The following is a 13,492-nucleotide window of genomic DNA, read 5'->3' on the forward strand; positions in this document are numbered from 1 at the left end:
CGTAATTTGGCTATAATGTCATCGCAAATTTAACAAACCTTTTAAAGTATCCGGGGCTATATTTATTATCATTATTATAACCTTTTATTTAAATGAAAATATCAAGAGAGACCCGGCCAAGATGACCATGCAATAGCCTACATAGTTACCGTTACAACATAATAAAATACAAGCTAAAAACGCAATTTCAAATGGAGCCTGTCCAACTTCAAGCTCTTAACAACGGTTTCATTGAGTACACTATAGGTCCTGAAGTTTGAGCTCCTTCTGCCATATATATCCTACAAAATATACCATATTCTTTCCAGTTTTAAACCTTGTTAAAGTCTACCTCATGTAAAAAAAAATCAAATAGACCCCTTGATATAGGAGAGGACAAGAAATAATCTCCAAGTGCGCATTTTGGTCTTCGTTTTCCCCCTTTTGAAGAAATTACGCACAGACAAAAAAAATCTCCTCCACTTCTCTGAATGCGTCCGAGAGAGACACTCCCGTAAACATGACTCCACATCCATCCATCCCTCCACGCGGCCAGCCAGCCATCCCTCCCTCGTGCCACCAGATTGCGGACAGATAAAAGATGAGCTGCAGCAGACGACCAGGCGATTGACGCTTTGCAAAGAAACCCAAACGCGCCCCGGAGTTCACGCTCGGACGAATCCATTGTGCCAGTTTTTTCTCTCTTTCTTTCCATCACATAATAAATAAAAACCTGCTCCCTTCAAAACGTCTCTCGACATCTGTCTATTTAAAGCATGTCTGATTCTTTTTTTGTGTGTGTCCTCAAATATTTGGCAGACTGTGTGTGTGTGTGTGTATGTGTGTGTGACACCCTAAAAAAATCTGTTGTGCTAATTGAGTCTAATGGTGGTTTATTCACTGATGAAGGCAGCTCCTAAGAACTTTTATTCATGTCTTATTGAGAATAGATAACCCTATAATTTAGATAGATTATGAAGAACCGGGACTAAAAGGCCTTCTAAGTGATGTAAACATGATTAGGCCTGTGTGTGGTGGCACGTTATCCAAGTTATATTAACGGTGTCCCCTCTTCTAGCAAAAGGCAAACAACCAGCTCGTGTTGGACTACTTCCATTCATTTGCTCGCACATCATTCAAAACCCCAAGTCCCTCCCTTTTCTTGACAGTTGGGCCTAAACACTAGTAAATCACCACTAATGTATACTGATCTTACTCTGATATTCGCACTAAAGGCTGTGTAGATTCGGGCACTAATTACATAACAGCTTAATGGCCTTGAAAATGAGCCTAGCATGGTAGGAATTAGGCTATATAAAGTTTGTTGTTTTGACTGTGGGCTGACTGGGAAATCAAAGGATATTAGAAAAGGTTGATTTGGTCTCCAAGAGGCATTTAGTGTCGCAAAGAGGTCGAGGACATCACCATGGCGACTATACAAATGCGTTAATAATGACTGCAGTCTCGTAGGCCTGTAAGTCTCAAGTTCATATCCAAGGTGTTATTATGGCACATTAGGCATATATAGGCATAGTATGTCTGTTAATGCGGCCATGTGGTTCCACTTCGTGTGAATGATTCCTTTATTCTTGTTCGGGGTGGTTTAGCTGCTGTAAAAAGCGCGTTCAGAAACAGAAACAGCATGCGCAATTAAACAAATATTGTGGTGATCCAACGTTTTTTCCGAGGCTTTTTCTTCCACACAAGATATTAAATCAGGTTATTTTATTGGATGTAATTTGGAGGAGAAATCAACGCCAATTACTGGAATGAGAAGGAATGAACTTGTGGATGTGAGTGGATGGTGAAATGTGTGTGTGTGTGTGTGTGTGTGTGTGTGTGTGTGTGTGTGTGTGTGTGTGTGTGTGTGTGTGTGTGTGTGTGTGTGTGTGTGTGTGTGTGTGTGTGTGTGTGTGTGTGTGTGTGTGTGTGTGTGTTGGGGGGTCTCGCGCTAAAGCTGACATACCTCCGGCTTTCCACTCTGATTGGTCCTCGTTTGGGAGAAGCTCATGGGTTCATTCCGTTGTCTAAGCGCCTCCCCGTTTCTCTAAACTACATTATAATGCAACGAACCTCCCTCTTTTAACCACAAACCGAATTTGCTTTCATTTAGGGCCATATATATTTCCTAAATAGGTTAAAGTCATAGAGATTTTTTTTTTGCGGTGTTGTGTCGTTGTTTGGGAATAGCACTTTCTTCCGCCCTGGAGCGGTGCGCAATGCTTTCTCATGCCGACCTCCTGGATGCTCGCCTCGGTGAGTTATCGTCACCAAACTCCGGTCTTCAACTCTACTGTAAGCTGGGGTTTTTCACTTTTCACTTTTCATCTTAAATCAATCTCAGAGAGAAAAGATAATTGTCCAATTTGCTTCTTAAATCGTCTTAACGCGACTGGAATTGATGAACTAAACTCGCTTAATTCATTGGAAAAGTAATTATTATTATTACATTACGGCGGTAATTTGATTTAACAAATTTTCTCTAAAGATATCGCTGCCAGTCGATTGAATCGAATTAAGAGTATTTAAGGAGCAGATTGGAGTGTGCATGCTGTGGTTGTCCTTGTCAAATAAATGCAGACTCTTTTTAAATGTCTGCTTTTATCTTTCGTTGTGTAGCCTACTTGAACTGGATGGTTGAATACATGCGCAGCTCCTTTTCTACTACAGGAAAAATAATGTTTACACTCTTAATTCTTTCTTAAAGTATTTTGCTTGTGTGCAGCAGTATTTGCCTAACATAACTTGTCCTTTCCCCCTCTCATGCAGCGTTAAGTCTCTATTCTATTAAGTTTACATTTCATTTTATTTTAAATTCCACCTTGTATTTATATGGTGCATATCTTTCTTTTTGCACTGTGTCCTTGCACTACTTTAGTGTTCATTTAGGTCTCAGGTGTTGCTGACTGCACTTGTGTGTTTATCTTATAGCCTTTTCTTCTATTATATTGCATTGTTGAAAGGGAGCCTGTGACTCTAGAATGTGCATTGCCAACGAGTATAATACTGTAATTGTTGTGACAAATCAAAAATTTTAAGTCTAAGAATTTTGAATCTCGAATGTTGTCAAACATCTTTGGTTTGTCTGCTTGTCTAATGTAGGGATGAAGGATGCCGCTGCGGAGCTCCTGGGTCACAGAGAGGCTTTAAAGTGCCGGCTAGGCGGCGGTGTAGGCGGGCCAGACCCGGGGGGACACTCCGGGGAGCTCGGCCCCGGTCCGGAAGGCGTGGAGGGGACCACCATGCTGCCTGGAGATGATATAAACAGCGGCGGTGGTGGTGGTGGTGGTGGTAACGGTGGCAACAACAACAACAACTCAGTGCAAGTCAACAGCAAAGAGCAAGACAAACAACAACAGCAAAACAACAACAGTAACAACAACCCCAGCCAATCCTCCTCGCAGAGCCAGAGCCAGAAGCAGAAGCGGCACCGCACGCGCTTCACGCCCGCGCAGCTGAACGAGCTCGAGAGGAGCTTCGCCAAGACGCACTATCCGGACATCTTCATGCGGGAGGAGCTGGCGCTGAGGGTTGCCCTCACCGAGTCCAGAGTGCAGGTAAGGACCGGGCGGCTGGAAGTGTAGCTGGAGAGTTTGAGTGAAGAATGGAGGGAATCTAACGGTATTCTCCACACAATTGACACGTATAGGGCGAAGGCTTTATAGGCCTACGTTTTAATATAGGCACCTATGTTTTTACCTTAATGTTGTTTTTCTACTATGTGTTGGTCGGTTATCCATCAGTTTGCTCGAACGGAATTCCGGTGTAGGCCTATAATGAATGGCAATAAAGGATCATCTGATTGAATCTCATAGCTATTTGCAGCATTACACATTCTGTATCTAGAACTGAGGACAGAAATAATACGAAAAATGAATTAAAAAATCAATAAATGTGCACCATGAAGACAAATTAAAAATAAATACTACTAGCTGTGATAAACCCTAACATTTAAATACCATAACAGCATTTCATCTTTAATTTATGACCAAAAAATCCACTTATTGTGCCCAATTATTGAACAATTCTGCAGTGGTGCATTTATTCTTGCATAATTTTGAAATGCATGCTAAACGCCAAATTCTTATCAATAATCAATGAGTAAAGTAGCTCTAACAAAATTGTATATTATTTTTGTCATGGTTGTTGAATTAAATATCGTCATTGCCTATTAGCCGTCGGCGTGACAATTTTTAGGTGTTTTTAAATTGCTGGCTGATAAAGGCTAAGTTATCGAAGATATGCACAAATACACAAAATATATATCCCTGTTGTGTATTGCCTTTAATTCGCTTTACATTTAAATAACTGTCTGCAAATAGTAAAACAATAATATAAAATAAAAATACATTGGAAACAAGAATGAAATCCCTAAATGATCCTTTCTAGATCGCAATTTATTTGATTTTATTAAAAAACGAAAGTTTGAGATTATTGTTTTTCTTATAGCTTTGATATAATAATATGATCAAATAACCAATGAAATATAGCTGAGAACACACAGGTTAATGGTCGTTCCTGTGTGTGAGTGACGTGTGGCTGTGTCTGGTCTCAACTCACTCGACCTTGTGGATTACGCACGTGCTCCATCAACACACACTGTAAATACATACAGACATGACAGGCGTTACTGTATCGACATGACATCAACATCCATCCCTGTTGTTCCTTTTATATCACAAGATTTAGGATTCTATGATGTAGAAACTAAAAATCTCTTCGCTGCTGTTCGTTTAGCAGGCAGAATCTGTTGTCATCTCCTGTAAGATTTGGCTGACATTTTGTGTCCATCTCATGTTAATGAATCCACAGGGAACCAAATGATAATCGCATTTTTACGACCCCGCGTTTAAAAAGACCAGTGACATCTTGACTTAATATTATGGGTATTTTATTTTATAAATATGTTTTTTTTTCTCTCTCCTATAACACCGTCTTTTCACTGACCTCCTTGATGTCTACACAAAGTAAAATATTTCCACATTAGTAATAATGGCGCCACCGCCTTATTAACCAGCGATGGCAAATGCACTTTGGCTTCACTCACATGTGAAATAATGCCGCCATAATCATTATTATTATTGCTCTAGTCAATTCAGTTTCCTTATAGTATTTCCATAAAATAGGAATTAGTGAAATTACGCTCATTTGCTATCATGATAGGTGCTGAAATAGGCTAAAGAAGCAGGTTGAGTTTATATAGCGATGGGGCTGTCAGTGCTACTCACGTCTTAATGCTGGACGCTGCTGCTTGCTGAGGGTGCACTATGGCTTTTTTTTTATACAGAATGAGAAATTGCCTTTTCTTGCCTTTGAAGTGTAATGCATTTCAGGCCGGATTTCACGGCTGCATGGCCACACGCGCACATTGGGAAAGAGAGAGAGGGAGAGAGAGAGAGAGAGAGAGAGAGAGAGAGAGAGAGTGAGATTGTCCCGTTCTTATTACCGCGCCCCACTTTCTCAAGCAAATCTTCACATTAATCATAGAGGAAAAACCAAACCTACACAGAAATGGGCTTGAGAAATAGAGTCCGTTTGTCACTACTGCAATAACATTATCTTTATTACCTGAGCGCGTGCTTTCCCAATGGCGCCTTCAGCAAGAAACATCATTTGGTTGATCGAATTATGTTGACAACAATTTTGGATTTTGCTCAAAATTAAAAATGTCACGAATAAAAATAAATAAAAATAATTTCTGCATCCCTGAAAAGCCGAGACATTTACACATCAATGTATTGTAATAGGCCGTTTTTTTGTGGCAAAATTAGATAAATTTAAAAAAAGGCACAGGCTACAAATTAAATCCTATTGTAACATGTCGTAGACCTTTAAGATTACTCATGTCAAAGGCTGTTATGTTGATTATTTTTTTTAATATTAAATTTAAGAAGTTATGTATATGTTTTTGTTAATTGGGTACGTTTACGCACAAGGCTACATCTGAGCATTTTACTGCGTTGTTATAGGCTGGAAAGATCCCGGTAGAAAACATAAGTCAGTGATTTATTGTCGGTTGTTGTATTATAATGGTGATCACAGACCGATGTCAGAGCCTTTTTATGTGAGGTAACATGACCTGTCAGTGCACAAACCAGCCTCACACGGGAATGCGTATGGCGCAACATTGGTCCACTGTAAAGGGTTGTGGTTGCACATGAAACGGCCCTGAAATGGTCAGTTATTTAACCTACGTTTTTGTAGACTTAACTTTTTTCACCAACCTTCTTTGAATTTGAAATATTTTTGACACACTGCATAAACATTTACATCTTTTTCATCACACAGTAATATTACATTTAATTTACTTGGACTTAATTGCGGTCCAGCCATAAACTATACACCATATTGTTTTTCCCATTCATTTCTCAAGTCATGTCAAAGTTCATTTATTAAGCACATTTAAAACAACCTTGGTTGACCACGGGCTGTACAGACTCGAAACACTAGCCTATACAAACCAAATTATAGGCGATACGCAAAATGAAAATAAAAAACACATTAAATAGGAGCACATTATTATAGAATGTTGAAATGTCAAGCTCAACGTGTATTAAAAGCCAGTGCAAAGGACGAATCCAACATAAACTATTAGCCTACATCATCTCCTCTTAATCCTAACCAATCTCTTCTCTGTCTTTGCAGGTTTGGTTCCAGAACCGTCGCGCCAAATGGAAGAAGCGCAAGAAGACCACTAACGTCTTCCGGTCCCCCGGTACCCTGCTGCCGACGCACCATAGCCAGCTGCAGTTCCAGTCGGCGGCGGCAGCGGCGGCGGCCATGAACGACAGTCTGTGTTCCTTCCACGCCAACGACACGCGCTGGGGAGGGATGCCCGGCGTCTCCCAACTACAGCTCCCCCCCGCTCTGGGCCGCCAGCACCAGCAGGCGATGGCCCAGTCCCTGTCCCAGTGTAGTCTAGGTGCGGGCCCGCCTCCCAATTCTATGGGTCTCGCCAATATGTCGTCCAACGGCTCCGGGCTTCAGTCGCACCTGTACCAGCAGTTTCCCGGCATGGGGAGCAACGTGACCGGCTCTCCTCAGCTGTGTAGTTCCCCGGACAGTGACGTCTGGAGAGGGACAAGCATCGCGTCGCTTCGCCGCAAAGCGCTCGAGCACCAAGTGTCCATGAGTTTTACTTAGTATAAGCAAAGAAGAAGAGGAACTATTCTTTCACTCTATTTTATTTATTTATTTCACCTTTATTTATACAAGCAAGTCATTCAGATCAGGTTCTTATTTACAATGGCGGCCTGCGCACCGTGGAAAGATACAACCCGGATTTTTTTTCTCCCAAACAAGAAGGACATCTGCAGCTATTTATCAGGCCTGTTGGCATTTATCAAGCATAGGCCCATGACTGGTTCTGTTTTAAAGGTGGAGTCAGCGATTGCTGACGCTTGTTGTCAAAATCACTTTTGTCAAAATCATGGAATAAAAAATTGTGTTAATACACAGCCTAAGCTCTTTAAATGGCATGTTGCCAGTTATGGTGGTCCCAGTTGCTTACATACCAGTTTACAGAGCCTAAGCTATGTATTAACACTGGATTTTGTTTTCATTGACAACATGCATTCTCCAGAATCGCTGATTCCACCTTGAAGCTATAATTTATTATTTTGCATGTAGCCTATATGGCAACTATTTATTTGTCTATTTAAATTAACTTATTGTTTGTTCTGTGTTTATTTATTTTCCCTTGGCCTTTTTCTTGGTGACTGACAGTTCGGTTTTTGAAGACAAATTCTGTGGATACTTTGAAATACAAAACTATGAATAGGTCACAGACATTATTCCCCCCATACTTGCTGCAACAGCATGCAATTCTGAAGGGCCACAATGGTTGCACACACAGTGGACTAGACATCTGGAGATTTTAAAAAAAGAACAAAATTTGCCAGAGGAAAATATGAAAACAGAAGGACACCATGAGGACTTGACTGCATGTGCTGTTCAAGGCAAAAATAGAAGGGAAATGCTATAAATTAAAGGTGCACTGTGCAGTTTCAGGGGAGGTGTGTTTGTTTACATATGCAGAGCCTGCAGTTAATTAACTATTTTTTTTCTCTATATGTAATTCCTGGTATTGAATAATTCTATCATCGTAAATCAAAATAATTTTGAGTCACCTGGAACCAAATGTAACACAAGAATATGTTTGTAAACAGAACTGTGGGCCCTGCTGCTGTAAACAACAACAGTGAAACAGGAACTTTTCAGGAAGCTTTCTAACTTCAAACAGAGTTCCAGGGATCCAATTATCCTGTGAGGAAAATTTGGTTATCCAGTTATGAGAATATACATTAGAAAATGTTCACTTCTCTGACGCACCCTGAGTTACATAGTGCACCTTTAAGACAAAAGGAAACTGACTTAACTATAATCTGTTATATAGGATGTTTTTGTGTAGCGGACACACTCTCGTTCCCATTTTGGTCAGTTTGTGATAATAACTTATGTTTCCAAAAAAAATTATGTCTGATGTGCATATTATCAAAATATGACTTTCTTAAATGTTTGGACCATTTTGTTTCATGGACATGTTTATATCAATTCAATGTAAATGATCAAATAAAAATCATTTTCAATTATGTCACATCATGAATCAAAACCTCCTTTCTTCAAGCCGTTTATTAAGGTACAAGTTGAGGTCATAAAAGCACAAGTGACCTGTAGAAAACATGTAAAGTACACTCACTAAATGTAAAGTACAAGTGAAACTTGAATTCACAATTTGAACACAGAAGCTATATAATGTAACTAAATATACATTTATTTTTTAAGGTGGACGAAAGTGTCTTCCAATACCAGGAATATAAAATATCTATTGGTCGTTCAGGAGCAGTCCCACACAACATCCTTACCTCCCAATTATTAATTCAGGAAAACTCAATCTCAGATAGGAGCAAACTGTCAATTTGGCAGCAGACCAAATTATTAAAGTATTTCTCAGTTTATGATCATTTTGCTGAAAACGCACAATGATATTCTAAGTTAATAAAAAAGCCTAAACACAGGATGAAGAGGAATAGAGTTGCTGAAATCATCAAATTCTTACGGGCAACTGTATTATCTTGATCATTTCCATAGGTTATATAAACAGGCTTTGCTCATAATTACTGATGGTGGATTCAAACATGAAGGATGTCTGGGACCAAGCACTAAGGAACGAGGAGTCATGTGTTCATTTCCAAATAGAAAGGTTTTATTTAAAGGTGCAACACGTAACAGCAAACGAGACCATCAGTGCAAAGAATGCTATTCTCATATAGCTTTTTCTTTATGTCTTTGATATGGGTACGCTCACACAGGAACTACTGCTGGCGTAGTAAAAACACTACTACTTTTGTCCAAAGGGGGTGCAAGAATTAATACAAACTGAAAGTTCCTCAGAGCACCTTTAACCAAAAAATGAAACTGTTTACAAAAACGATATATAAAGCTCTGGGCCCGTAAAAGAGGTCAACTCAACAGAATGGGTGCATTCCAATACCCATACTTCCATGCTATTGAGCATGGTAGAAAAGGATTTAGGATGAAGAAAATTGTGTGTAAAAAGTGAAAACTACAGCAGTTTAGAAAAGTGGTAGGCAAACATCCCACCTGTTAGATGTTTACCTACATCTTTAACTGTGAGTCTAACTGACATAATTAATATACAGTTAGAACTAGAATAAGCAGAAGTCTTGTACTGTATGCATTTATCCAGAAGGGTCAGGTCTCAGTTAATATGGGAGTTGATGAGGCAGTTGGTTGGACATCCTTTCACTTGGACAGCTCCCCATGTGCAGATCCGTTTGGTTCCGTTAGCACATGTATGCAACCGGCACAAGATTTCCTAAGTTTTGATGTGAAATGATACGTGTGTTGTTAAAGTTGAGCGAGTGAGAGCAAGTTGAAAAGTATATTTTGGTTTATTTTTTCACTTGTTCTCCACTCTAACTGATTGGTCCCCAGTGTAGCTTAAAATTGAACATATATTAGTTGAACCAAAGAGTCACTTTCCCTTGTAGGATTGTTTAATTTAAAACGTTTTGAGGGTAAAAATGTAAACTGCACACAATGGAAAGATAAGTAAAAAGAGCAAGACAATATTAAGTTACAATATTTATGTTGCAGAGATGTGTTTTGTTTCTCTCATTCCCAATGCTGTGGATCATCTTGTAACCTCTCAGGTTTGTAGTGATCCTGGATAAGCAAAAAACAACAACTTTTGACTAGATTTCTATTTAAAGTTATGAAATAAATCCTTTAAAATATAGTACAATCTTCATGTACCACACACACATTTATGATACGGTCTGAAATCTCTGGATGTGTTTATAAAAACAAAGAAGAAGAAGCCATCTGGGTGGGTGGGGGTGGGGAGGAACGGGGATAAAGATTTTGTAGTCTGGCGACAGATGTGAAATAATATTACATAAATGTAATAATTTGTTTCGCTATCACCCAGGTTAATTAGTTTGTGGAAATGGGTAACCTATTTCTCATTGGGTAATTTGTCACACGCTGACGAGGTAGCCAATCAGTGACCCCGCTGCTGGTGGGATCATTTCTCCCAGAATGCTGTGCAGCGAGTGTGTCCACGAGAAAAGAAATTGTGAGAGTGAGCCAATGTTTACCTCCTATTTATTCCGCACAAATAAATGAAATCAGTCAATAAACCATCCAAGGGTGAATATGGCTCTCTCTAGCCTGGTTTATGAATGAGAGCTCATTAATTTCCCCCTGTGTGTGTGTGTGTGTGTGTGTGTGTGTGTGTGTGTGTGTGTGTGTGTGTGTGTGTGTGTGTGTGTGTGTGTGTGTGTGTGTGTGTGTGTGTGTGTGTGTGTGTGTGTGTGTTGTACACTTGTACACTGAGTTTGTTTGTGTGTGCATATGGTTATGTTTGTGTATATTGGGGGTGTCTAAATTAAATTGTGAGAATTTCTATTTATAAAATGCCTTATGCCACTGTATAAAACAATCTAAACAATTACTTGAAATGGTCCAAATTTTTTGCAATTATCTTAGTTTTTTTGGTCACATTTTGTGAAAATACCGTTATATGAATTTGATGAGTCTTGTTGTTAAGCTTTTGGCTAGAAAAAGCAAATATGCATATTTTAAAGGATAGGCTATTATTTCTGTTCTATTTAAAACCAAGAAACCTAGAATACGTCCCTGTTCTATGCAAAAACACATTTAAAAGCCTAGCTAAAGCTACTAAGAGGCTTATCAAGTGTGTATATTCCATAGTTAGGGTCTTATTTGTACAAAATTACTTACTTTCAAGTTCAAAGTGGTAACAATATTGGTGAAAAAAAAGGGAAGTTCATACTAAAAAATACCCACATTTGGAAGAACAGACAGTCATACAATTGGTTGCATAGAGCTGGATGAGTAGATTGACAACACTGTCATGACTCTCCTCTTATTATGAAGCTACAGTCAGTTAGCTTAGCTTAGCATAATGGAATATCTTGAAATCCTTTATGCCGCACATCCCATAATTATTGAACATTTTAAGAGGTCTTTTTTGTGTGGGGGGAGGTGGGGGGACTAGAGGTATTTCGGTGTCTCCACATTCACATTTTGAAAACCAAAATTCATGAGAACTTTAATGTTATTTGACAGGCAGAGTCTCGGAGCGTCTTGGTGATTGTTATGCCAGATGGCGCTGAGGAAAATCTAATTGGAGGTTTTAATAATTTTCGTTAAAAAAAACTTAGAGGTTTGGCTTTGACGCTGTCTTTTTGCTCTGGCGCTGACAGGGCTGACTGACATCTAGCTGCTCCATCCATTTGTCATTGTTTGAAAAGGTCTTAATTGTATTACATGCAAATGAAGAGATTTGATTTTGGCCCATTATCTATTCATAAGAGAAAATGAACAGAACATTAGTGGGTCAGCAAATGAGGGAGAGAGAGAGAGATAGGGAGAGAGAGAGAGAGAGAGAGTGTGATGAACAGTTAGACACAGAAGCAGATGATAATATGACAATATGGCAGCTTTACATTCTGTATCTTTTCTTACCTTTTGGAATTCCTACAAAAGCAATCCTTCCCTCCCTGTGTCCAAAGATAGCGACTGTCTTTATATGTGTGTGTGTGTGTGTGTGTGTGTGTGTGTGTGTGTGTGTGTGTGTGTGTGTGTGTGTGTAATAGGTCAAGGCTGATAATTAACCTATGATGACTGAAACACGGCGATTACATTCATACTCATGTGACAAATCAAAGTGACAAGCTTGAATACACTCAGGCATCTTACCCTGGTCAGCTTAAAACCATGATCCTCTGGATTATATATGTATACTGCATGCGTATATATAAAATACTGTTGAACATGTATCATAATTCAGACAATTCCCAACATATCAACAAATCCTTCGATATTAAAGGCCTACTTCACCGGTTTGAATATGAAGGTGTATTGAATTCTGAGATCCTATGTAGTATAAATGTGCAAAAAAAAAAAAAATCGGTTCATCCTAGCCTAAGAAAAGGCAGAAAGAGTGTTTTTTTAACCCTATATTTCTCTTTCTCGTGACATCACAGAAAGAGAAATATAGGGTTAAAAAAAAACTTACGTTGTAAATAATACTGTGATGTCACAGTAAAAGACATCACAGTAATATTTACAAAGTACGTACTGTATATACAATACACCTTCATATTCAAACCGGTGAAGTAGGCCTTTAAGCTTCAAAATAGTCCTATTAATGATTATAGAAAGTTTAGTTGGTGTAAATACTTTGAGATTTTTTTGGTTCAGAGTATTAAAAAATACTTATGTTGAGATAATGGCCATTAAAGATGATTGCGTAGGTTACATAAACAGAAGCAAACAGACAAGGCATAAACCTAAATGTATAATTTTGGACCTTTTATTGATACTAGTATAAAAGAAGACTTGCTATGGATGAAAAATTGCTAAAAATCTCAAAATGTACCAGTGCTAGAAAAGAAAAAGTTTTTTGCCTGCATTTTCTCACCTATATAAAAACATACTAAACTACCGGTATATAAATATTGGGAAGTCATATTTATTCTAAAATAAACAAGAAACATGGCGTAACTCTGTTCATTATAAGCAGTGGGACTTGTGTGCTGCTGTATACCCTGCGTATTGAGGTCTAGAGTGCAGAGGCAGAGGCCAGGCTAGGTAAAGCAGGACACAGTGACATCCTGATGAAGAGGGACAGTGAAGTGTGTTGGTCAAGAATCTGGACTCTGGTCCCGGGCACGGCCATAGGGAGGGTTAGGGAGCCTGTTATTGAACACTGCTGTTGGCCCCAATGTTAAATTACAACTTAATTCCTCTTCCATCATCATAACCATTTGTTTTCCTTAGTGGGTGTGTGGTGGAGATAGCAGTGTAGGCGAGGGTTAGATCAAGCACTATATAGTGGAAAGGAAGATACTTTTTTTTGCCTTTTGCTTTTGAGTGTACTGTTTAGTGTGTGTGAGTGTTTTGGTGGCCATCGCATCATGACTTCACCTCCTTAGCTGATTCCTGCCATTGGTCATATTTG

At 39.1% G+C, this 13,492-nt stretch overlaps 1 protein-coding gene across 1 annotated transcript; it reads left to right on the forward strand.

Moving 5' to 3' along the window:
- Nucleotides 1–2,198: 2,198 nt before the first annotated feature.
- otpa (orthopedia homeobox a) lies at nt 2,199–7,122 on the forward strand (the record flags this gene model as incomplete). Its single annotated transcript, XM_080046395.1, has 3 exons — nt 2,199–2,274; nt 3,082–3,536; nt 6,625–7,122. 3 exons carry the CDS (start codon nt 2,199–2,201, stop codon nt 7,120–7,122), a joined length of 1,029 nt encoding a protein of 342 aa, XP_079902521.1.
- Nucleotides 7,123–13,492: the final 6,370 nt, after the last annotated feature.

Source organism: Ammodytes marinus (assembly GCF_949987685.1).
Source record: "Ammodytes marinus genome assembly, chromosome: 18".
Lineage (NCBI taxonomy): Eukaryota > Metazoa > Chordata > Actinopteri > Uranoscopiformes > Ammodytidae > Ammodytes > Ammodytes marinus.